This window comes from Xiphophorus couchianus, chromosome 13 (genome assembly GCF_001444195.1).
Source record: "Xiphophorus couchianus chromosome 13, X_couchianus-1.0, whole genome shotgun sequence".
NCBI lineage: Eukaryota > Metazoa > Chordata > Actinopteri > Cyprinodontiformes > Poeciliidae > Xiphophorus > Xiphophorus couchianus.
In genome coordinates, this window is record NC_040240.1 from 22,318,464 (window position 1) to 22,345,714 (window position 27,251).

At 37.4% G+C, this 27,251-nt stretch overlaps 1 protein-coding gene across 1 annotated transcript in view; it reads right to left on the bottom strand.

The window, feature by feature from the left end:
• Positions 1-26,383, bottom strand: part of LOC114155945 (chloride channel protein 1-like) — a 29,299-nt gene extending 2,916 nt beyond the window's left edge. The window contains exons 1-23 of the mRNA XM_028036091.1: positions 24,727-26,383; positions 19,576-19,861; positions 19,373-19,504; positions 19,006-19,134; positions 18,280-18,413; positions 18,097-18,174; positions 17,887-17,965; positions 17,470-17,595; positions 17,130-17,214; positions 16,624-16,725; positions 16,316-16,400; positions 13,947-14,102; positions 11,150-11,219; positions 9,839-9,949; positions 8,805-9,018; positions 7,965-8,098; positions 7,649-7,740; positions 5,998-6,090; positions 5,557-5,644; positions 4,587-4,669; positions 3,336-3,380; positions 2,106-2,210; positions 275-361 (exon numbers count right to left, since the gene is read on the bottom strand). Of these exons, the coding sequence (XP_027891892.1) occupies positions 275-361; positions 2,106-2,210; positions 3,336-3,380; positions 4,587-4,669; positions 5,557-5,644; positions 5,998-6,090; positions 7,649-7,740; positions 7,965-8,098; positions 8,805-9,018; positions 9,839-9,949; positions 11,150-11,219; positions 13,947-14,102; positions 16,316-16,400; positions 16,624-16,725; positions 17,130-17,214; positions 17,470-17,595; positions 17,887-17,965; positions 18,097-18,174; positions 18,280-18,413; positions 19,006-19,134; positions 19,373-19,504; positions 19,576-19,861; positions 24,727-24,891 (2,679 nt within the window). The 5' untranslated portion in view covers positions 24,892-26,383. The remainder of the gene's footprint in view (positions 1-274; positions 362-2,105; positions 2,211-3,335; positions 3,381-4,586; positions 4,670-5,556; positions 5,645-5,997; positions 6,091-7,648; positions 7,741-7,964; positions 8,099-8,804; positions 9,019-9,838; positions 9,950-11,149; positions 11,220-13,946; positions 14,103-16,315; positions 16,401-16,623; positions 16,726-17,129; positions 17,215-17,469; positions 17,596-17,886; positions 17,966-18,096; positions 18,175-18,279; positions 18,414-19,005; positions 19,135-19,372; positions 19,505-19,575; positions 19,862-24,726) is intronic.
• Positions 26,384-27,251: the final 868 nt, after the last annotated feature.

Below are 27,251 nucleotides of genomic sequence, written 5' to 3' on the forward strand. Positions count from 1 at the left end.
CATGACAGAAATGCTAGGAAAGATGTTTTTATGCTTTTACAAATTACAATAGGATACAGTTGGTATCAAAATGATTGGCCAAATTGGAAATTGACCACAAATGTGTTCAGCATCTATACTCATTGTTTTGTTTATCTATCAAAGTGTCAGTTATATGAACAAAATCCTGAGATTTGATGTCATATGTAGCGTAATGGCAGGACAGAGAAGCAGAAACAGTGACTTTTCTAGTTATTTAAGGGAAAAAGTAACTTTTCTAACTTAAGTTTCTTACCTCTTTTAAAGCCACCACCCCCACAAGTTTTCCAATGCTGGTCACATAAGCATGACTTAGTCCAAGCAGGGAGAATAATGTGTGAGTCTGCAGAGACAAGGTGAAAAGGTAACTCAGCCAACTGTCAGAAAATACTGCTTCTAAAAGGACATTTCTTTTTATCTGTCTGTGACTTCAGACGATTTACAAGCCCAGTGCTTTTCTGTCTGCTCCGTCTAGACACAAAGAGAACAAAGTGGCTTCAGACTCAACACAAAGGGAAAGTCTTTGAGCATACTTTGAATACACAAACTATATTTTTCATACAGCAGCTGAGCTCCCACTGTGGGGAGCTCTTTGTATGCATCAGTACATCTCAATCACAAGGACTCTTTTGCACATGAATGAGCACGGTATTCTGTGTATTACCATGGAAATGAAATCACAAAAAAGAATAAGGCTTAGATGGTGTTTATTCGCTTCTGCCTCCTGAAAATGACAGTAAATCCTGGATCCACTAAGATTTATAACAATGGGAATTCAATCCCGTGGTACCAACTGCTGAATACATGAAAAAAGCAGAAGTCTAATGAGTGTGTGAAAGCATTACCAAAAAGCAGATTTACATAATGTTACAAAATTTGCCAGCAAAAGAGATTTCTGGAATGTTTATATCTTCTTTCACACTGCTATTTAAATGCAAACTGAAAAGATTGATAGTCATCTTAAGCAACGAAGTAGTAAAATAATTTGTTTTGAAATCATAATGACTAACAAATAAAAAAATGAAACAATTTAACAAAAAATTGCGTTTGAAGTTCTAAGAGAAGTCTCAAAATGTATCAATTAGCAAAGAGTCAGCACACCTGGGAAATTCTACACAGCAAGGTTTTCTGCAACAGGGGATGGCCGTTTTTGTCAAAATTAGCTGCTTGCTCGTAGAAAAACAAAACTACCAGCAACCAACAATTAAACAATATCTGTGCAAACACTTATGCTTTGGATTATCAAATTTATTTTATAAAATACTTGCATTGTTGTCTCACAACAAGATGAATTAATACGTGTTTTATAATGTCTTTATTTTACTTAATAATAAGGATGATGAATAATCACCTTGGTCATGTAGGGAATAGTATTGGTTTTATAGAGAAAAAAAGTTTCATAGAAAGTCCTCTTTTTTACACCTTGCATAGGTCACCAGTCTTTTACACACAGCTATGAATATGCAAGTACAATTTAGTATGATGAAGGGTCAGTAGGTATCTCATTGATTTTTATCGGCTTGACCAACCGGAATTAATCAACCATGTTTTTGACTGTCTGGCGTATCCAAGTAATACTCATGAATGCATAAGAGGACATGGAAACTACAAACTAAAACTTAGATTCAAACTCTGCCCTTATTGCTGTGTAATAACTGCCTTTCTAAACATGAATGCCAATGCATTAGATTTTTTTTGCATATTTTATTTTAGCATAAATATGAAAATCAGTGCTTTATTTTTATTCCCGATCCACCGTCAACATGCCTGCAGCTCTCTTTGCAGGTACAGATGTGAGAAATCATGGTTTGAATATAAGACACTGATTAATGCATGAACATTTCTTATTTCAGAGAGGGGAGAAATCTGGTCCATATGTGGACAACGAGGTCACATAACAATAATTGAAATAAGATTAGAAAATCAACAGATGGGTTATTTAGATTAGATTATACATTTCCAATTATGCGCAACATTTCTGAAGGATGTCCAGGGTGTTAAGATTCGACATACTGCTTTTGGGGGAATGAAATTAGAGCAGAACAGCTGTTTAACAAGGATTCAGTGAGAAGTCTTCCTCCACCAACCTTGTGCAATGAAGTTCTCTCCACCAGCTGGAAAGGTGAAGGGTCAATTCGTATCTCATCGATTTCCATCGGCTTATCCATCTCTGCCTCTTCCCACGCTTTGATCTGCAGCAGCAAATAAACATCAAGGTCACAGGGATGAATCAGCCGACTGAGATTCAGACCAGGGGGAAACAAAGTTATTTTATTCAGAAGTATGACTTTAGCCAGAGGGAAGCATCAAGATTTGTTTTTCTGAGGAGTCATAAAACATATGAACAAATTTTTCAGGCAATAAAAATAGCCGTTATATAATTTATAAACAGTGAGATGTCAGAATGGGTAAAAAATATTTATGTCTGTAAACAGTATTTTTAGCTACAGAGAGGAGAATGCCGTTCTTTAACGATAAGAAGGGCGTTGAAAAACCTGGAAACCTTGTGTTTTGTCCTTGCATGTCCTGCTTTTACCCTGAGATTTAGAGGGTGTGACACCTTTTAGCCTCTTTTTGGATTTTACCGATGAGACTTGGCCTCTTGTGACAGGATGTTTTTTTTTACAGGATGGTGTTGTGGAGAATTTTGGGAAGGCGTCAGGAAGAGTAGAAGCAGGTTGGCAGATAGAAAAACACCAGAGGGAACAATGGTGTTTTGGTGCATTAGCACAGAAATACTTCTGTACTTTGAATCTCCAATGCAGCAAATGTGCAACACTATTAAGTCACATTTCATTGGTGATATTTCTATGATTAAACAACTTTTAAGCAGCGTTCTGTATCAGAATGTGGACTCCTTGAATATGTCTCTTTGAGATAGAATTTTAAAAAAATTAACATTGGAGAAAAATGATTTCATGTTGCATGCAGTAACAGTATTTTCCAAGGACACAGATATGTTTCCTTGCTTTAAAATTACTTCAAGGTCATCACAGTGCACATGTTCAGCTTTTCTGTGGTCAAATTGCAGCAGATTTTGCTGTTTGTTGCTCATCAATGTTCAGATGACACACTTTGTTCAAATGAAAATAGTATTTGTATCGGTGGGATTCTCTCATCAACAATTAGCAGAATAGGATGGAAAATGACGGCTTTAAAAAAAATCAAGGACTCAAAACCGCTTTGATACTTTATTGTGAAAATAAATAGATTTAAGACTGTGGTAAATTAACCATAGTGTTTAGAAAAGAAATACAAAAGAACCTGAAAACAATCTAGAAAATATTTTTGATATTCCTCATTTGTCATTGACCTACCTCGTCTGAAGTCATAGTGTCTGATAGAGGAGGAGGACAGGGCTCCTTGAGATAAAACAATAAAAGACAAAATAAAATGAGATTAGTTTCTGAATCGGAAGTTTGTCTAATAAGTTAATAAAACAATCTTATTTGGGGTGACTGCAAGTGAAATGAAAATGTTACTTTAACAGTAATGGTAAGCATTTGCCTTGGCTCTAAAAATTACATCTAAAAGCTGGAATTTTTGTTTAATGAGGCTGTATTTTATATGGATTATTTTATTTTTGGCCTGTAGTTTCTCTGCAATTTGCACAGCACATCCAGCAGAAGAGGCCTGAATGGATGCAGCCATTGAAACTCAGGGCAACACCTGCTGTGACTTATTTTGTAGCAGTATGGCCTGTCCTGCATGCATTGACTTCATGCCTTGCTAAGTTTGTCCTCCAAGTGACAGTAACAACATAATCTTACTCCAATGAAATGCTGTGTCTGTTTATTTAAATAAGAAGAAAACAAGGGGAGTGGTTTTTTATACTTTCAGCCAATATCGCTAAAGCTTTTATATTCCCGTACTTACAAAATGGCTTAGATTGTGGGTAAAAATAGTGGTGTAAACAGTAAATTACTACCTCCAACAACATTTTGGAAGTATGCTGGTGGAAAATGTCCCCTGTCTGCTTGATATTCTGCGTAATAGATGTTTGTTTGATGTGAAAACATTCCCCTTGGAGGGAATTTATAATCAGCTCGACAATACAAAAACCTGAGTAGTGGGCAGAACAGAAATCACTTTCTGAACCCTCCAGCTTGCAACCACACACTTCTGTATGGTGTGATTTTCCAACCTGCAGGTGACGAGCTTTGTTTCCCTCTGTGAGTCAGACTGCAGAGCTGAATATAAGAACTTCCCAGATGAGAGAAGATTGGAAAGAAACGCCTGATTTTGGAGAGGTTTTTCTGAAGCAGGTTGTTATTCTAAAATCTCTGTCGATCAATGAATAGAGGTCAAATGCTAACAAATTCACCTACCAGTACCCGTGCATGAATGTGGTTCTGGCATTAGGCTATGTCTAAGGGATGAAGAGCTATTTGCATTTCAACAGTTCATAACATTTCATTACTGAGTCACATTTAAATTGAAGGAAAAAGGAACAAATTACCAACCAAAAAATAACATGCAGAGCAGCAAAAAACAGAGGAACTATATTGTTAATGGAGCACATTCAGAAATTGAGTGATGCTCAACAAAAGCTGCATTCACAGACACACCTGCAGTTCCTTCTCTGACTGTCTGCTTTTAGAGGTGAAGAGATTTCTGAGCGTTCTCCTCACCGACTGCAGGGGACCTTTTTCTGAAAGAAGAGAGGCGGAAACAAGACGAGAGTCAATGAATTATACAAACACACCTTCAAAGAAAGTAACTCAACTGCAAATGGAATGTCAAGATTCTGCAGGAACCAAAGAAACCTTTTTATTGTGGTTGCCTAGATACCTCTTTACTTGGAGGCTGCAAATTGTTGAGTTTGATAAGCTACTGTGCAACAACTCACACACACATCCACACACACCATCTGCCTCCTCCCTGCAAACATTCAGCCAAGTCATTGCTGTTCGCAATACAAAGCTACAGTACACTGTCTGGTTGTTTGACATCTGTTGAGTGCAGAGGAACAAACGTGTGAATCTGTTTAATGAAAAGCTGACGTTAATGAAATGAATCTTCTTAAGTTTGACACATTGGGCTTTTGTGAAGCCACAATATCCAGGTGATGCATTGTTCTTGCATGTTGCTTGTTTTTTTTTTTTTTATTGGAATTTTGTTTGATAGATCAATAAAAATAATGCATAACTGTGAAGTGGGAAAAAAAGGTTTACTCAATTTTCTGTTTTTAAAAACCTGTTTGTTTGGGTATGTATGTCAGCTTTTCATTTCAGGAAAGGAAGGAAGTATAGTCACACCAAGCAGATATTAATTTACATCAGTGTAGTGATTGAACTTGTATAAAGGAATCAATATTTCTCTGAAAGGCTCTCAGAATGTAGTGGAATATTATACATTGACTTTGTCTCCTCCACAAACTGGTTATTTATGTAGTAATTAACTTCCAACAGAAGCTTTATCTTTGGGCTACAAGGTAGGAAATTGCAAATTCTTTTTGTTCAACTGCAGTGAAATTATGTTTCATACGTTTTCAGAGGTGAATAAATGATGCAAAAATGTGTTGACCTTTGAACTCACCAGTTGCAGGTGCAGTGTGGTTGGAGGAGGGGTCCTGCGGTTTCGGAGGGGGTACAGGACCATTTCTTTCCTCCTGAAGAGGGCTGCCCTGAAAACAACAAGACACAGCTCTGGAAGTCTAAGCTGATGCTCCAAATCGGACAGCATATGTACTTTATCATTCATATTGGCTATTATAATGGGATTGTTGTCTTTCATTTGCAACACTATACCACTGTTAGCTTTAATTGACAGTTATGGGGATGCTCTATTTAGCTAATTATGCTCTTAGGGAATAGAATTATATTCTACTTTTAGGGTTTTCTTTTAATTGCTTGGTGTAAATTATGCAGGTAAAATTGTTAAAACACAAGCAACTATTATGGTTTGAAACATAATGATACATCGTTTTAATAAACAGATGTAATCAGGAATAAAAAATAAAGCAAATTGTTGGCTCACCTTGTCTCTTTCTTCATCTTCTTCATCATCTACAAAGGCGAATGACTCCCAACTGCTTTTTGGACACGGATTCTTCTCCTGTAGGCTCGGACCCTGAGCTCACAATCAGAGAAACATTTTAAAGCAAATCGATATTTTGTATGAATAAATAAACATCTATATTTTCACATTTGACATGGTATATAATCCACATAGATAGATAGAATGTGATGGTCAGGTCATTAGGAAATAGTAAAGGGTTACATACTTTAGCTCAGGGGTGGCCAAGTCCAGTCCTCAAGAGCAACTATCCTGCTAATTTTAATCGCATTCCTTCTCCTACAAACCTGAATCACATGGCTGAATTCTCTTATCAGAATGTCGTCTAGCTATGCAGAGTCCTGGTAGGGAGCCAATTATTTGATTCAGGTGTCTTGGAGAAGGAATGCATGTAAAAGCTGAAGGATAGAAGCTTCTCAGAGCTGGACTTGGGCATCCCTGAAATCTTCTTTTAATTCGGTGTTATACATAGGAAGGCTGCTGACTTAAATTTGTCCAGGAGACGGTCAATAAGACCCTAAACAAGAGGGTTAAGCCACAAAAGTAAATTACTAAAGAAACTGGCCTCTAACATAGTCTGTGTCTAAGTACATTAATAAAAAAGTCTGGTAGCAAAACATGCACCAGTAAAGTTATACTGTAACTGCGATAAGAAACATTTTTATATAAAAAAAAAAAAAATCTTTGGAGAGATGTCTGTCCAATTTCTATCAGGAACAAATTTCTTGCTTAAATGAGAATAATTTGCATCTAAATCTGGTGGATGTATGAACAATTTTGGGCTTAATCAAATGAATCTACTGCACAATACATGAAAATATTTCAAAATGCCAATAAGTATGGATCAAGGTTCTGAAGTAATATTCTGTTTCTATACAAAATTAATTATTGAGTGTTTAATTTTGTTTCCTCAGATGAACTTTCCTTGATTGAACCTCTCTAAAAAACTCAGCTGAAATAATTTTTTCATATCACCACATGGTTATAAAACCTTCACAAAGGGTAAGGTTAGCCTGGCTTATCCAATGTTGGTAAAGCCATTAATGTTTTCACACCAAAAATATTAAAAACAGAGCAAATACAACCTAAACATAAACATTTTCTAACCATCTACTTCTGCTTCATTTTAACAATTGCTTTTTTGGGTCACTCAATGGATAGAGACACAAACTGATAATAAAATTACTTTACCTTACAAAAACAGACTCGACTAAGTAGATGAAACAGACAAATAGTTTCAATGACTGACAGTCATGATTTAAATTAGACATAACCTCTTCTGCAATTTAGACCAATCATTAGGCCAATTACTGCATATGCAATTATGCTTCAGCACATGTTTTATGATGCCTATTACATATCTGTTTTACGAAGCAAACATTTCCCATCCAATTTCATGTAACCTGAAGGGCACTTTAGACTGCACACATAATGATAGGCTTTGTGAAACATCAAAGTGAACACATGAAAAGCATATTGGGATTTTCAAAGATTATGTGGACCATTATCAAAAGTTGTGAACAGCAAAACTTGTAATATTACACATTAATGCAGCAACAATGAAAAATATTCTAAGCAATCAAAATAAATGATCCGGTTACATCTAATTTACCTCCATCAGAAGTCTTCTTTCTGGGGACAACCACCAATCACAGAGCGCTAGAAGCTCCACACGGTCAATGCTGCCCAAGAGGATCATAGAATCTAAATTAACAAAAAATAATAGTTACTTGGACTTCAACAAATAATGCAATGTTACTTAACTGCCTTAGGATTTTGAGGCTGGCAAATGTAATCTAACACAAACTCATTTATAATACATTAGAAGGTTTTCCTCGTCTGCATTAGAACTTAGTTGAACTGTACCTCACTTTTATGTTTTTCTTCAGTTCAATTTAAGTTCTAAATTAAATACATAATAAGCATACCTTTAGAGTCAACCAAAGGGATAGTTTTCAATGAGAAGGAGTCCAACAGGTGTTTGACTTCTCTGTATGTAGACTGGGAGGATATGAACTTCACCTTTCTAACCATAATGTCCTCTACAAAGATGTTGTATTGGCTGCAGGAGTAAATAAAAAATATATTCAAGATAAGAAATATATTTTAAAAAGATAATGTAAGCATTACATGGAAATAAAGAAAAAAGAAATTTAAACACATATTGCTAAGACATGGTGAAAGTTAACTGATAATAATTGTTTGCCATTATGAAGAAGTAGCAGTATGCCATGATGTTTTTAGTCAAACAGTTTTTGCACATCTCAGATTTTCAGGGTGTTAGTTCCAGATTTATGGAGCAAATAAACTAACCCCCTGTTGAGGTTTGGTCCTGGGATCTTATGAACATAGTTCTCACCTGACAAACAATCCTGAAATGCATTTAAGCATTTCATTAGAAATGCTTAAATTTCATTGAATTGAAATCTATCTATCTATAGATCTATCTATCTATCTATCTATTGACATTGCATGTCAAATTGACATTCAATGTCAATTCAATGACAAGTAATGTCATCAGCGTACGTATAGTAAAAAGTGTTGTATAATTCCACAAGATAACATAAAGATAAAATAAAACTGGCCCCAGATGTGGTGCTCATTTCCTCAGATTTATAAGTAGCAAATTGCAAGAAATTGTCCCGGTTCACAAAGTAAAAGCTAAGCTAATTTACCAAACAGATTTTCTAGTCTTTCCAACACATCTTTGAGAATATATAAAACCATGATAGAAGTTTTGGTTAAATCGCTTTGCAAATAACACAAACCTCATGTGTCCAAAGCCAAGCTCTGGCAGGTATGGTAGCTTCTTGACCTGGATGATAGAATCATACAGGGAAGGTTGCAGGCCCTGGGCCACCATGTTGGCTAAGATTACAGCCACCATCATGGGGAGTATGTGGGAAATCTGTCCTGTCAGCTCAAAGCAGATAACGGCCGTAGACACAGTATGAGTCACAGCTCCGGTCAATGCTGCTGCACCTGTCAGAGACATAGGATGGAAAAATAACAGAAGTATGGGACACAGAGCAAAGGAACAGTAATGGAAAGAAGACAAGTGACACAAAATGCAGAGTGGAGATATAATTAAAAGTAAATTAGGGGACTTAAACAAGTCAGGACACAGAAAAATAAAGATATTAAGGTAGTGGTGACTGTATTAAAATACTGATTTTCACAAACACAGCATGGAAATGAAAAAAAGAGATCAGAAGAAGACTGGTTAGAGAGATCGGTGAACAAAGAGGAGAGATGGCCTTTCCAGGCAGCAGGATAGAGACTGAAGGGAGGCCACATTTCTGAGTCAGCTGCTGAGGTGAGCACTGCAGAGCAAACCTACTGTGACATTTAACTGTCAAAGCAAAGCAACCAGAGGTTCTAAAAGAAAGGATGAGGGGAGCAAAGGGGGGAGAGACAACAAACGGTGAAAGTTGGGGGAGCGGGGGGGATTAGGTGCGCAGGAGGGCAGGAAGATGAGTTGACAGCAAGTGACGACTGGAGGACCAGCAAGTTTGACAAGAAGTGGAAGAGAAGTTGACAAGAAAGACATACTTGACACTTTTTCAAATCATTGGATGCATGAAGTTGGCAGGATGCAGTGAAAAAGAAATCCATAAAGAGATACTGCATGACGACATCAGAAATGGACAGTTTGGTAGCAAAACTTAATGAATATGGATTTTAGTGATGCAAAACCAATAACCACTGCAGATACTGATGTTTTTGAAATATCACCAAGCATGACAAAAGCAATAACACAAAACAGAGCAAGAATAGATGAGAAAAGAAACTACATACTAACCGATGACTGCGTAACCCCCTGGAATGATGCGGTACAGAATGCCATCAAACACAATCCCATGAGGAAACAGGGTTGCCATGATTTCCCCAACCAGCCTGCCAAATGCAGCTCCTAAAGAAAGGAGCATTTGGTGAAAGTGAATACATATTCAACAGAAGACACTCAAATAAGAAACATCTAGAGCTTTTCTACAGTATGTCTATGAATTAAACATTCATCTACTTCGTATGTGCACTTAATTCTGTTCAGTGTTGTTGAACTGGGAGGCTGGAGCTCATCTCCAGTGGTCATTGGGTGAAAGCCAGGGTAAACCCAGGAGAGAGTACAAGTCCATTACAGGGCCAACATAGACACATAAAACTTTTCCTTTACACACACTGAAGAGTAATTAGTTGAAAAGTGTTTGCTCATTTTTATAAAAAAAAAAAAACAGTTGGTAGAGGAAGCATGAGAGAGGACAAATACAATTTCTTCAACTAGGTCACACAGCCACATCAAGTTCCAGTAATACAGTGAGACAGTGCAGTAAGTTTAATGTAGAGGCAGTGCTTAGAAATTACCACTTCAAAGTTCTTCACTTCAGGCTCTGTGACCAAATAATGTATTTCTGCCCAGAGGCAATCTTTAAAAACAGCTTTTGATCTATTTGAAATTTATGTCCAATTTTAATGTGAAGGGAGCAAATAGGGCATCCATCTGCATGTTTTAAAGAGGTACTGAGCTAGATTTAAGGATGCATAAAACAACAAGGAAGAACATGAAGTTGTTTTGCTTAACTTATCTTTAGTTCTCCTTCAGAAGTGCATTGCACACTGAACTATCTTTTCAATTGTAGGAATTTGGTGAATATGATGTTGAAGCCAGTACAATGGAGAGAATCCAGCTTTTGAAATTTCAAATGTGCTTTTAATTAGTAAAAATGTAAAACTATTAATATTTTAGAACACAGTGGGATGAAAATGTATCAGTTTAATCCACAGAAAAGCCGCACTGGGCAATAAGCCGAATGGTTCAAAGTGTAGGAAAAATGTAGTGACCTATAGCCCGAAAAATACGATACTCCTACAGTTGATGGCATCAAAAATAGAAAACAATGTGATATGATCTTAAATTGTTAACAGGTGGGTCTTTATGAACAGTTATTTGCTATGACTATCTCTGTGTTGCCCTTTCATGAGCTGGGAACCAGACCAGAGTTGACCCAGTCTCTCCCCTATTGGCAGCTGAAGATAGTCACTGTAAAGGACTGATGGTTGAGGAATGAAAAAAGAATTTCCACTCATTAATAATCTCTTGTTGTTTCTTTCCCACCGAGTATGAAGACAGGCATGAAGGCCCCAGATGGAATGGGCATGGTGGTGGCCACTGCAGACATCCAGAACTGCATGTAAGAAAGAGATACAATACTGATAATCTGCCAACAAAAAAGTTTGAAGAACATCTTAAAATGACTGAATACAAATTTGACAACCGTTTTGAATAAATTGTTTGTATATGTAGTGCAGCATTCATTCACAAGGTTTTGGCAAGCTGAATAGCTAATTTTGAGACATTATGAGACAAGAAAAATGTATTATATTTTCTTTTAATAACTGCTCTTTTACTCCCATTATGTTACCCACCTTACATTCAGACTGCAGCCAAGGTGTCACGTTGCATAGCAACAAGTGTGTATAGTACCATACAGTTTGAGCTTCTTATTAACTTTTTTTCCCACTTGAGTTGAGGAAAAAATCTTCCTATTCAGCCACAGCTTGATGAGTTCCAGTGATGGCGTTTGTGCAGTGGTGTTTTGTATGTAAGGTCGGGGAGGAGAATCAATCATCCCTCGGTATGCTTGAGCATGGCACTTAATGAACATCTGCCCCAGAGAAGCTACAGATGCTGGTGCTGCAGCCGTGCCAGCTTAATGTGGACTGCTTACCAGTGAAAGGGTGAAAAGAGGAATGAAGAATGAACAAACTCCTCTAGACGTGTGCTTTCAAATGCCAATTGCATTGTTTTCAAAACAATATTCTCTTAATTTGAATATAATTTCAAATATGCTTTTATAATAATATGCTTTGTTCTCATCCCCATCAGAGATAATAACAACCTTAGTGGTGGTTTTTTTTTTTTTTTTTTTGGCATTTAGCTGAAAACATCTGTGGTTTACCAGAACACCTCCAAAACACCTGCTGTGGACCGCCACTCTCATTTGAAAAGAGTTTTTGGAAACATAATATTACCCTTTCACCAGTCCAGAATACTATTCTATGTGTCATCTCTCATCAGTGTTTGAGAAGTAAATTACTATGGAAGACGATAAAAACTCATTAGCATGTCTCTCACAGGGCAGCTCCTATGCTGATGACAGAGAAGAATGTGTCCAGTTTTTTTCCTCTCTTTTAATCTCAACAGCCAAAATCAATCAGGCAGAAAGACACACAACTCACAAAAGCAGTTTCACACACAGAAAGACAATTCAGTCAGCACACACTCTTTCGTTGATGTCACAAATCCTTTGACAGATGGTACTAGCAACATGCTATGAAATTAGTGCAGAAGTCCAAGTGTGTTTCAAAGTAAAATAAAATATAGGACACCAATAAAGAAAGATGCTATGGAAGTTTAAACAAGGGATGTCCTGATTTCATTGGCATCATTATATAAACATACAGGCTGTACAATTATACTGTTGATCTAACTAAACGGATCAAAGTATTTTTCATTCTTTACAATGAAATTTACTGCAAAACTTAGATCGGATTGGCTGCTGCTGCTGTGTATCTGCACAAGTTTACCTGTCACCGCAATCAAATTATGAGCAGAATTATCAATGAGCCAATTAAATACAGAGATTATACATTCTAGTTTTAGCATTAGCTAAGCACTTTATGTCAGAAATAATAAAACATATTTTTAGAAACTAAAGTGGAAACTGTAGCACACAGATTGCCTTTGTGAACAATGTAATACACAATGAAATGAAGAGCATTAGTTTGCTGCACCCTAAATGTAAAACGAAAAAAGTTTTTTGGCACTTACATGGCGCCAAGTTGTCCTAGTATCACATTGTACTTGCAAATGATTCTTTCAAGATAATTTGTGTTTTTTGAAATGGTGATTTCTAAAAATGCTGTCAATAGTCTACTAACCCACAAATAGACACTCCCATTGAATCAGTTTTAAGAAACAACTTTAAAGGAAGATAAGATTCATGGGATACAATTAAGATTTGGCAAGGATGCTTCCCAGACCTGTTGCAGACGTGTTAATTATTAAGGAAACCTCAGTGTAGAAATATCAAGTCTAACAGTGGGCTGAGAAACGTCTCAGAGATACCTAAGGCTGGAGACATCTGGAGATTTCTGCTCAGACTTTGGTATCATAAACCAAACACAAATAGAGGGAAAGGAAGATGTTAAATCTGAATCTGAGTCATCAGATGGGTACCTTTATACACATACTACTAAGAAAAACTTTAAACTAGGGGATCAAGTCGACAGTTAAAATAAAACAATATGTCAGGTAATGACTTAAATATGAGGCAAAGGCTCTTAACCAAAAAGAAAAAAAGTGGATTTCTCCTTCCAGGTTGGGATCACATCCCTGAAGCGCATTTTGGGAAGACCAAGGATACACATCAGGGAAAATAACTTCTGTCCTTCATGGCTCACTGCTATCTACGCACCTTGTTCAGGTTACAAAGAGTAAATCTCTTTGCTTATTAGAATCGTAATCACACAGGAAGTGTGTGTGAGTGTGTACAAGCTTCTAGGAAATCATAAAGCAGAAAGAGTTGCTGGAAGGTTGCCAGCATTGCTGACCTTGGACAAAAATAAAATGTGGAAGATGAACACATTCTAGGACACACATACACAGATGTCCCAATCACAGGCACAAGTGACCTGCAACAATTACCCTCGACAAAGAGGAGGATGATGAAAATGCTGACGTCAAGTGGCACCGGCGCCACACACAAACAATCCCAGTCACATCCGAGGACGTAGATGCAACGCAAGCAGAAATTTGTGTCCAGACACCAAACAATAAAACACCTAAATATCTAACACAGCAAATACCATACTCAAACACACACACACTTTCCCAGGAGGCAGGCAAGTACCTTCATGATGAAGAAGAGCAGCAGAATAATAAAGACGCTAACGTCAGGGTGCAGCCAAGCAGCAGACCGGCCCAGACCAGCTGGAGAGGGAGATCCCGAAATCTTCGTCCATGTAAAGTTATCAAACAAAGAGTTGATGCACTCCCTGGGCATTAGCTGGAGACGTGGGAGGAAGGGTGAGAAACAGAGGGGAAGAAAGACAAAGCAGAATGATGGAAATGGGACGGAAGAGGGTTGAGAACAGAAATACATCAGTCAGTGGGAAAAATGGAAAACAAAATGGTTAAATGAGGCAAACAAGAGGAAACAGATGGGAGGTAAGATTATGCACAAAGAGGCAAAAAATTAAAGTGTGGAAAAAATACAGGAAAATCATTAAGAAGAGTGAAGCAGAGGAAAGAGACAGAAGAAGAGATTAAGATAAAAAGAAGAAATACTCTTTGGACTCAATGAGAGAAAGAAGGAAAACAGTTTGAGACAGAGTGAAGCTTAACAAAAGGAGGATGAGAAATAAAAGATTTTAGATTAGATAAAAGTGAAAAGAAGTCAGATATAATAAACATGCAGGAAGTCATTCAGCAAGCGGGATGTAGACTGGTAAGGGTGGCCGTGTCCAAATGAGTCATTCCCTTTGGATGACTCATGAATGACTAATTCACTTCAACCATTTTGCTACACATTTGCATAGATGTCTCTGAATTTGCTAAGAGCCAGAAAACCATAGTGCTGCATCTGCATAATGCCTCTGCAGGGAAAAAAGCAACGCCAGTGTCATTTTTGATTTTCCACTCTTGCACTTCCTACTTGTGTTGGGGTTAAATTGAGGTCCACCATCGAAGATGTAAGATGAATCTGGAACGTCAACAGAAAAGTCTGAATGCAAGAGTCTTTAATTTTATGTTTTGACATTTTGGGTCTAATCCTACTTTAAATCTTTCTTAGCATTCACTTTCCTCTTGTTGTTGCTTTTGTAACTTTACACTACTCTCATTGGACAGTAAGGATTTTATTCACAAAAACAAGAAATGTAGTGATAGATAAGTAAAAGTAAAAGGTTAGATGATCCATTCTGCAGCTATATTTTCTATAATCAACTTAATTTCAGGTATCACTTTTCTTGTTTAATTAATACTATTTGCTAAATGTGAGTGGTTACTCAGTGACATAAACAGAGATGGATGCGAACACACCTGCTGCTCACTAAGTGATCTATTCTGAGCATCTGTGAACCACATGATCAGGCTTAATTCTGGCTCACAGCTGCTAATACATTTAGCTTCACAATTTTTGAATTTATGGTTTATTTTACATTTTTAGGTGTTCAGACATGCTTCTCAGAGTTTTCCAATTTAACATTTGATTGGTATTTTAATGAGTACACAACGCAGATTTCTGCTCACTATTAACATCCCTTTAACTTTCTTCTATCTCGTCACCACTACAAACTTCAGGTTTATGTGATAAACCAACACAAATTAGTGCATTACTAAGTAGCACAAGGGAAATAAGACAAGATTATGTATATTTTTAGAAAATAAATCTGAAAGGTGTGCATTTATATTCAGCCCCTGTGAGTCAGCTTTTTACATAACTACTTTTCACTGCAACTGCAGCAGAAAGTTTTAAAAGATGTCTCTTAAAGCTTTGAACTTTGGAAGCTGACTGAAATGTTTACCCATTTATATTCGCAAGACAGCTTAAGCTAACTGTGTTTCTGCGTAGACACCAATCAAAATGATTCCATTGCAACTTTGGTTGTCAAAGCATTTTGCAAATAGTTGCAAAATAGCTTTTGTCTCATCTGGCTTGAGCACCTTCTTCCACATGTTTACTTGTGGCAAATTGCTGCTTTTCTGAATCATGCTTTCCTTGCCAGGGATTTATTTGTGAACAGCTCTATTAACTGACTGTGTGGTTCCAATGTGACAAATTGTAGAATAGTTTAGGGGTGTGAATACCTTAGCAAGAGTCTTTATTTTGCAACTTTTGAAGTTGGAAATCCTCAAGTTATTTTCTTTTTTTCCATCAATGCATTATATTATTTTAAATATTTTGTTCAAATAATTAACTTATTGCATTGCTTTTTTCTGTGCCACCACTGTTTATTATTTTTCTCTTGTTCCCTGTTTCACAAAATTTGAATAAAACAAATTTTTAAAAAATAAAATAAAGATCTATGTTTGAACTTCAGGAAAAACCATGTGATGTTAAACCAGCTAAGAGTAGAAAACAGGCACATAGTTATCATCGTACCTATTTATAGAAACTACTGGTTGTTGTAGCTATGGAACAAAACAAAACAGAATTGTTTTTTGTTTTGTTATGTTTTGCTTTAAGACAGGCTAAAATGATCAAATTTGCACTCTGACCTCTCCAGCCATAAACTGTCCAAACCCTGGGGGGAAGGTCAAGGTGGCAATGACCAGTGTAACAGTAGCTGGAAAGATGAGTCGACTTGAAGTGTTAAAACACACACGCACACACACACACACACACACACACAAAGAAACAGAGGAAGAGAAGAAAAAAAGCTGTTATTAATTACATAAAAACACAAGTAACTATTTGAATATGTCTGTGAAGAATGTTATGACCTGCAAATAAAATTCATAAATTTGTGTTCAGTTAAGCATATACGACAAACAAATTCTTCACACTTTAACATACAAGGACTCACTGTTTAATCAGGAAGCTGGTCATTGCATTTGGTCGTCTCATGAACAGCACCACCTGTCTGTTCAGATAGACAAAAAACGCCCCAAGAAATCCACAGGCAATTCTGCAAAGACAGAGGAACGTGAAGTTACAGCATTCACTATTAAAGCGAAACGGTTTACTAAAAATATATTCCTTCATACTAAAATAGCTGGAATATTGGTAAGCTAATAAGTAAAAGCTCAAAAGTCTGTGATAATCATTCTACACACGTTTATTTTCTGAGAAGAAACCTCTTGTTTTTTACTGCTGAACAAATTGGGCATAAAAATTACATTAGTGATGTATCTTGATTTCTGAGATAAATTTTGAGTTTACTTTATATCCTCAAACGTTTTATTAATTTCTAAAAAAAAATAAAAACATCTGAGGCAACCAACATTTATTTGAAATAATAAATTTTGGTTGAAATGTGGATACATTCAAAATGGGGCCCCACATGTTTTTCTGTGTTTTTCAATTACTCACCCAATGATTGCGAATGCAGGAAGTTCCTGAAGATCAAAGGGGAAATCCATACGGAAGTTTGTCCTGAACAGAGCAGTGATGGTCACTAGAAAACAACAAAAAAAGACTCAACCTTTAAAAATCTAGAGAAAAAGAGGAAAACATTAATGAATCCTTTTGCAACTCAGTCCAAAAATAAAAGTAGATCAATGAACGTCTGGATCTGAAGTACGTTGTAGCCCATAAACACAAAGTCGAATTTGTTTAATAACGGAAAGTAGAAAAATGTCGCCCCCTTGTGGAAGAGACATAAATGATCCTATTCAGACGATACATGCAAATCTTTCTCTCCAACCCATACCTGCATCCTTGTTAAACACAGATAGCACTCTAAAGATGAAGGCACTAAATGTAGCAGCAAAGTATCCTCTCCAGTAGTTTCTCACAGCAAAGTATGTGGATGTTACCTCAATGCTAAAGAGCACACCTGTTGGAGAAAAAGAACAACGGCACAAACATGCAGAAGATGCCAAATGATGCAGCTTTATCATTCAACATTTAAAAATTTCAAATATATATTTCAGACTAAATTAAACATTTGTCATTAAAAAAAGTTTTGCAGATTTTTCATTCAGATCCTGAACTGTCTTTAAAAAAATACTTTTCTAGGCATCATTACTGTGTAAGACTGTTTTATTGCAAGTAAAGTTGGCTATAAACAAACAGACAAACAAGGAAACAAACAAAAAATACAAGTAAAATGGAAATGGTTGACTACCTCCAAGTGGAGTACCAAAGCAGCAGCCCACCCCAACAGCACAGCCCACTGTCAGGATGTCTGTATAGCAGTAGGGATTCTACTGATCCAAAGAGCAAGGAGAGGTCATTGAAATAAGGAAAAACTGCAAGATATTTCTATCATATACATTATTTATAGTTACAGAGGAAATCTACATGGAAAACCTTGCGTTTCCTGACTTTAGCTTACCTGATACACTCCTGAAAAGAAGGACATGAAGCGACTGAGAACTGCTGCACAGATGCTTGCGATGTGTACAAAAGGACCCTGGGTGAAGGAGAACAAGAACATTTATATCAAATAGTAAAAACTGACCATCACACTCACAAAAAAAAAGAAAAGCAAGGGGGCTAGGGTTATTTCTTTGCCTACCTCTTTTCCTACGGGCATCCCACTGCCCAGAGCTGCAGTCAGGCCGATGACTTTTGCAATAAAAGCCTTCAGAGTCAAATATTCCTTAAGAACAACCCCTCTCAGAATGGTCTTCAACTCAGGGATACCAGAACCTTACGATAAAAGGCAAGACTGAGTTTGTAGGACAGTCTTCTCTGTAAATAAAACAATTTGTTTTTCATCTTTAAGCTCGCACTGTAGCGGAAAAATGTTTGGATAAAGTTCTTCAGAAAAGGTCAACAGAGGTTATTAGTTATTTCTGTTTCTGGAATGGTATCTCTAAGTTGTGATACCATGAAATGTTTTGAAAAGAAAATTAGTACTTTTAGACTTAGTAAAATCTTTGCCAGCTTGGCTCAGATTTTCATCACATTATGGAAGGCAATGTTGGAGAACCATTTACTGAAATCTGTATACCTCTTTATATATTTTAAAAGTAGGGCAAGTAACAAAATATTATTTTGAGGTATAAGACAGAGGACAATATTACGAAATATGGGAATTTCAACTTCATTTTCAAACAATCAGCTTAAACATTCAAACTTGATGCAGAGCAAATTAACATAGTTAAACTAAACATCATGGAATAGAATAATATTGGTTAGCCAGTATAAGTTAAAGTAAGAGCCAACAAATATTCTCCTGGACATGCAGGTGTTCACAGAGAAGCGTGAAGGTAAACATGAGGGTGGAGTTGGTACAGACCAATAGCTTGAGGAGAAACCAGGTGACAGAAAAGGGAGGAGAAGAGGATAAACATCAGGGGATAGGAAACCCAGGCCAGGTACTGCAGGGGGATGTTTCCCTTCAGTTCCCTATAAATCCATTTATACGCTAAAGAAAGAGGAATTTGGACAAGGAGAAAAAACTGTGAAACAGCAGAAACTGAAGGGAGTAAAGACAAAAATTATGACCAAAAATGTGATGAAACTGTTATGCTAGAAAATGGAAACAAAGGACTTAAAGTGTAATGGGAAACAAAGGGAAAAGATGAAGGGAGAGATTCCATTTTGTGCAACCACTTAACCATGCATTCTTGACTGCCAATGTGTCCCTCTGTCTTTAATTATACCTTGCAGGCTTTTTGCACTAGCATAGTCCATGGTCCAGCTGACCAGAGCCATCGTGATTCCCAGTAGGACCAGGAAGATCCAGTCTTCTCCCAGCCTCGTCACAAGAAACCACTGCACCCGTGCTATACAGTCTGTGAAAACCAAGCAACAGAAGATTAGAAAATGGGCCACATCTTGAATATTTTTATTTGATGATGCTAACCTCCGCATTTAGAGTAGGGTCGCATTTTCCTCATGGAGTTAAATTCGTTATCAGCCATTTGCTCATCTGTAGTCTCACTTTCCATGTTGGGCTGAAACCTTGTTTTTTGCCTGCTGTGATTGCCATGTTGGTAGCCGTGACTATGGCGACCATGTGTTGTGTGTTGTGTCCTCTCAAGGCTGTGATGATGATGATTTCCATGTTTCTTGATCTGCCTCTCCGTCAGCAGGCGTGTGGCCTCCCGTCTGCCCGAGCCACCCTGGTTCTCCTGGTACTCTCCATAGAGCTGTAGCGTCAGGAGACCATTCCATTAGAACAAAGCATAGCACATCACATCAGAACGGCATTCATCATTGAAACCCATCAACATGCACTGGTAGAATGTGGAGCGTAATAGTACTCTGGCTGAGAGGGGTCCATTTTAAAAATAGACAGAACCATGTGTTGACCCTCAAAGGCTCTAATGGAGGCGGAAACATGGGCTCGGCATCTAGATTTATCACCTCTGGACGGGCTCCATAAAAACTACCCAGGACATCTGGGGAAGAGATTAATTCTCTGGATCGCAAGTAAACATGTCTATAACTGAAAGATGCCCTCATCTTGTCTCTCATGTGTCCAGCCTTAGCCTAGCACTTAGCACAGTCTTCCTGTTCTCTAAACTTTACATCAATGAAAGCTGACGTAGTTGACTTTTTAATACAGCAGCTGATACAGTTGTGCTCATTAGTTTACATACAGTGGCAGAATTTCTGATATTTTGACAATTTCTCAGAGTTTGAATGTTGGAAAAAAAAGCATTTCTTTCACTCATGGCTAGTGGTTTCACTGAAACATTTATCAAACAACCGTTTGAATTTTAAAATTATAATGACCACAAAAAATTGGCCCAAAATTTACATAAGGAAGTTCTGTGTATTGCCTCTTTATTATCAATGGATGCTTGAAGTCTTTTTGATAATAGCACATGCTGCACTTTTACTTTCCTGGATGGTAAAGCTGCTCTTTTTTCCCTGACAAAACTCAGTAAATTCATTCATTGCCTTCTATTAGCATGTTTGAGACTTTGACAAAGTGGTTCAAGTGGAAATTTTGTGATCTTTGTCTGATATTCATATTTTGAGTACATTACAATAATGACATTGTATTGGTTTTCATATCCAACATGTGTATAATATTTGCCTTTTGTGTACATCACTTCCTGTGACCTTCTACTTGTTGCTGTTTTAATGATTGCATACAGATCAGGGAGGGGGAACTGTGATTGGCTGAATGTGGTAGATTGAGCAGAAAATGTTTCTGTTTTGTAAAATTTATGGGAGGAAGGGTTATTTATTGTTGCAATTTCTGTGGAACTTTTAATCTGCCACACTTTCTTGGCAGATTGGTTGGTTCCTGGGTTGTTCCAAGATCATAATTAATTCTTTATCATTTGAAGGGAAAAGTTCGGATTGTCTTCCAGATCTTGTGATGAAACCAGATATTTTGTACTTACATACATTATTAAACTGTTCATTTTGAAATATTTATTCATTTAGTTATATATATTTTTTTTTTAAATCAGCCAGCTCTCCTTCTTAGAACTTTGTTTTTAGCCCTTTAAATTTTTTATTTGTTATTTTTGGTCCATCCAATGACTGCCGGTCAGCACATAATTTTTGTACTGCAAAGTACAACCTGCTACACTCAATATTTATCAATGAGAAGCCTTGGAGTTGTGAGGTAAAAAGACTTTCAAGGCTTGTCAGCACTCCTTGTTAAGAGACTTAAGTGAATACCAATAACCTTAGCACTTTTCTACATCTTGTCACATTACAGCCAGAAACTTTCATGTGTTTTATCGGTTGTTTGCATAATAGACCAGTACTAAATTTTCCAAAATTTCATAGTGGAAGACAAATGATGCATGGACTTTAATTGGCTGATTTGTAGAGTTCTCAACTAACCGTTGTCCTGTCAACATTACTTTCCACCTAAGCTGTGGACCTCTGCAGCTTCTCAGTGTTACCATGAGCATCTTGGTGGCTACTCTGATAAACACTCTCATTGACAGGCTGGTCCGTTTACTGTTACCTAACTCTGCTTTAGATTTCACAGGACACCATCCCTGATCTGTCTTCTGTGCTGTTTGGTTGTCATGATGCTGTTTTTTAACTAATGTTTAACATTAAACATTTTTTAACTAATGTTAAAAAACAAACTTCTTAAGTTATGTTTATCGTGTGCTAAAATAACCAATAAGTTTACTTATTATTAGGTGACTTCTGAAGATTGATATTTATGCAAGATTTTATTTAAGGTTGTCAAAGTAAAAGGCTGAAAATAATTGCATATCACAATTATCAAGTTTTTATTTTGCATAACTTTTTGAGTATTCATGTTATGGATTTATTGGCTATAATTGGATGCACAAGATCTTAATAGATTATCATTATCAACAAATAATCAAGCAACAGTACTCATACAGCATAGACAGCTATAGGCAAATAAGTGTTCAAGGTTCTCCAACAGATGTAGACAATAGCTCTTCAGGAATATAAGTGGCAAGCTGGTAAGTTGGGTGTGCTGCTGATACTTATGACTTCCATGCAGCAGCCTTTCAACAGCTTCTAATTTAACGGGTTCATGGACAGGTTGGTAAAAGGTGGATTTAGATGCACATGTACATAAAGCACTGGAGATACCATGCGTGTGAGCAGAAATGCCAGTCGATGCACACTGAAACTTGAGGAGTGCAACACACAATTAACTGTGACTAAATGCCAGACGCAAACAATAGCATGCACAGTTGTCTTGACTTAGTAGGATGTGCTAATTGGTTTGATATTAAATGTAATGTATAACTAGTCTTTTGTTGTTTTTAATGGCTGTTTATATTGACTGAAGACTGTAGCAAAGCAACTTCAAATATTTTGAGCATCTAAATTTCTTTACAAAGAAAGAAACTAGGAATGTTTACATTGGCAGATTGATAGACCTAAAAAGCGAGAAACGGTTTATCTAAAAGAAAAAAAAAATCTTAAGGAAATTGTGTGTTCTCATTCTATTTTATTTACCAACAAGGGTGCATATTATTGCAGTGCCTCATATTTTAAGGAGTACATGAAAAAGTCCAAATAGAAGCAGGTTAAAGATGGATTTAGATGCACATGTACATAAAGCACTGGAGATACCGTGCGTGTGAGCACTTGGAAAACCATATACATTACATTTAATATCAAACCATTTTTTCAAGATGGCGGCGCACGCAGTTGCAGCGGCTCATTGCTCTCTCGGTCGGTGCTATGTTTGGCTGCTTGTGTACGTGTTGATTTGTGTTCCGTCATGTCGGACAAACAAAATATACAGTCGGGACGATCTCCTGACGATCGGTGCCCGCTACGAACGAGATGTTACAGCTGATTTTCAACGCTTGTTCAACATTCCGGGGGACATAGCGAGGAGCCCCGGCGCGCCGTGGATTACCATCGCAGCAGGGAGGAAGCGACGGCGGCGTAGAGAGAGAAGGCAGAAGCGGGGCTGCAGGGCCGGCCTGCTAGCTAGGCTACGGAGGCAACCACACAAACCGTGTGTACGTGAACAACACCTGGTGTACTAACACAGCGACTGTCATCAGCCATTGCTCCCCAGACCTGGAGTATGTGACTGTTAGATGTAGACCAATATACCTCCCCAGAGAGTTCACCGTAGTCATGGTAACCGCTGTTTACATCCCACAGGATGCTAATGCTAAAACAGCTATTGGACTTTTGCATGGCAGCATTAGCCATCTGCAGAGCATCTATCCAGATGCTGTGCACATCATAGCGGGGGACTTCAACCATGCAGACTTGAAGACAGCGCTCCCCAAATTCCACCAGCATGTAAAGTGTGCTACAAGAGAGGCTAACACTCTGGACAAAGTCTACTCCAACATCAAGCTAGGCTACCGGGCTAGACCACTTCCACACCTGGGTCAGTCCGATCACCTGTCCCTGCATTTAATTCCTGCTTATGCCCCCCTCAGGAAAACTGCTCCAACCATCACCAAAACCATCAAATCCTGACCCCAAGATGCGACACAGCAGCTGCAGGACTGTTTCGACAGGACAAACTGGGATGTTTTTGAACATCAGGACCTGGAGGTTTTTACGGACAGTGTACTGTGCTATATCAAGAACTGTATTGACACTGTAGCTGTGGATAAACGCATCCGGGTCACAACGAGGATTAACTCATGCTACATGATTATTGTGATCCACTATAAGAACATTTATTAAAATAATGTATATCTAAGCAAGTCAGAAAGCAATTTACATTCCAGTATTTGCTTCTTTCAGTTTCTAAATACACAACTTCACAGTTTATTCAAAACTGTTCAAATGTCCTGTAGGGTTTGCCACAATTTCCATGTTTTTCATGTAAAAAAAAAGTCATTATTGCTAAATATTACCATGCACCAATACAGCCTAAAAGTTATCTGGCATGAAATCTCCTTCTCCAGATGTTCACGCTGCATTCCTCACACCTACATGAATGGGGTCAGACTCTACTCCAAGATCAGGTTTCTCCTCATTGGAAAACACATCAAGGACACATGCACAAACACACGCTAAGGTTCAAACATATAAAAACAGCAGCACAGAAACATGAACACCCGCACACTGCTACATAGATTTACATGTATGGCAACTGTGTGTAAAATAGACACACGGATCAAGCACAGGAGTTGTTCTGACATGTGTTAAGTCCAGGCAGGGCTTTAAAAAATGAGGTGCAGAGAGGCTAGAAAACAGGTGGAGGAATCAACGATGGGAAGCAGCAAGATTTACAGAACGTGTTACGTGAGCAAGTGTGTACGCACATGCCAAGATCAAGGGGTGCACAGTGTCTCAGCACCTTATATTCTACCATGTGTAGAACCCTGTCTTAGGTAAATGCTCTCCACAGAAGCTGAAAGCCTCTTTTGATGTCTTGACACTTCAAATGCGGAGACCCAACTTTGATTTGCCCGTACAGGTGCGTCATGACTAGAGAGCAATTCAGGAAAAGGCCCTTGACGCGTTGCAAATGAACCAAAACGGGATTTAATGATGTTTGACAGATACAAATGGACTAAGACAGAGTGAGGAAAAGTGACAGGAAAGAGGAAATAAAGTGGAGGACACTGACCAGCGTTTGCTTGTACCTCAGAGCCTTCCTGTCCGACGCATCTGCAGCCATTGACACACTGTCACTAACCCAAAAATAAACCCAGCCGCTCACGGGGAGTCTCAGCATTACCAAGAGTGCTCTGGACGTTCCCTCGCACACATGCACACATCCTCTCATCAGCATGTGCACCCCCACACACGCACTCTGTTACACACTTGCATTTGAACATGGTGTAAATTATCTCCGGCTGCAGTTACAGTAGCATTGGCTTTCCACAACGATATGGAATAGCCAGTGGTAGGAGGACGGACTGGGGGTGCAGAATGTCTCAGTTCAAATATTTCCCTGATAATTACCAGAGTATTTTGTTTAACCTCATCAACCAGTGGACATTGCTTTCATCCAAGTTTCTTTAAAATAGAGCAGAAGAAAACTCTCCACTTTGACAGCCAAATGTCAATTACAAATACAATTACAATTACAAATGTCAATGTTATTGCTTAGTAATAACTAAGAAATAAACAAAGACATTTTTTAAACATTTATCATTTTTTAAAATAAGATTCGGATTGCGGCTGCCATTTTGTGAATTTGTGCCATTACAGAAACAGACAGTCCGAGTTGAAGTCAGTCACACTGAAAGTACTCAATGTTCTTCCTGTACCAGTTATAGACACTCGAAATCAGAGTGTAAGGCTTCGTCATGGTGACTGTGTTGCTTGTCAGGATTCCTGAGTTCAAACTAGAAAGCATAACATGGTAGCAATCGCCCAACAGCATTCCTAGATGGGTTTTGGTTCACAGTTAAACATGCTTCTGATTTCCTTTTCATGAAAAATGCAAATGTTTTACATACTTATCTATTCTTTGAATTCCGAGATCAATTACATGTGTGCTTTTTATTAATCTATTTGCTTAGAATAATTGTTTTAGCCTTAAAGAAATTTTAATAATGTAAATAAACCATGTGTATTTAGGAGTTTAGTAAATTGCTGGTCATTAGAAACAACATAAGCAATTGTAGTTCAAAAACTTGGCAGTATTAAGAAACAAGGTAAACAAATTCCAATTAAATTCCATTAAATAAAGAAGAACTTTTACCATCCACAGAGTCTGGTAAAAAGCTAGATGACTCCACTAAATGATATTAACACAGAGTCAGTGATTATAACCCATATAGTGGGTTATGGTCATGTGGTAAGACAGATTTAAAGTTGTGTGTCAACAGCATATTTGGATTTGAAAAATACGCTCTTGAACAATGTCCTTTGGACAGATGAGACCAAAAAGTAATGCTTGACCATCATTCACAGCATCATAATGAAGCATCAGCACAAAAACACAACACCCGCTGTCACAAACAACGGTGGAAGGATCACGATTTAGGCTCGTTTCTGCCTTGGCATTTCACAGACAATGAGATGACCATGAACCTTTCCATATACCAAAATATTCTAGAGTCAAATTTCTGTGTGACAGACAAAACCTGACCACAACTATAATGATCTGAACCATTTGACAAAATGTAGCGTTTATTGCTTGTTTCATAATTGCTTATTATACTGTAGTATTGTGTTTTTAGCGTGTAAAGCACTTTGCACTGCCTTGTTGCTGAAATTTGCTAGGCAAATAAACATGACTTGACTTGTGTATGAGCAAAAACCTGCAACTTTATTTAACCTGAGCCAAGAAAAAAAAAAAAAAAGTATCTCGTTGCAGCCAATGGCTGGTTGTACAACCTATTGAAGCATAGGTACATTGAGTTTTTTCCGCATTAGCAACCGCTCTTTAAAAGCCATGTTAAACAGAGAATGAATCAAGATTTTTTTCATTACATCAAGCAAAATATGTTTGCAGTTGTAACCTGACCACATTTTTCTTCCATTAAAGTTTTGTTCAATCATTAACTGGTAAAACTCAGCTTTTGACTGAAGTGTTATATACTGTATATATATATATATATATATATATAAAGAACTAAGCTACTAAGCTATTTCTTTAGCAAAGATTATTTATCATGTAATCATTTCTCAAGACTGATGCAAATCAACATGGCAGGAACATGACAGGTGAGCAAAATGCTATTTTGTTAGTGGGTGTGTGAGTGTACCAACTTGATTTTGGAACAAAGAAATGGAAGTGACCCAGTAAGTAAGTGAAAAGTTCATTTAGGTGTGGTCACGCCTTCAGCTTTAACAAAATTAATTAACTTCTGTCAGTCTCTCTTATTTGTGCTTGGTAAGTCCAAATTAAATAATCTAGATGATAACTAATTTTAATAATATTGTAATATTTATTTTGGTGTAGAAATTATAAATAATGCTTCTGTACATCACAGTGACAAATGTAAAGATATGTTGCCAATACTATCTATTTTTGAAGTGCAGAATGAAACGAGAGTCTATACCCAGGTTAATAAATTAAAACTTGCAAACACTTTCTGGTTTAAGCAAGGAAGAGTAGAGTACCCTAAAATGTTTGGCTCGTCTTAATATTTTTCACATCTTGTTAAATTAAAACAAGTCAGATTATGTCATTGTTAT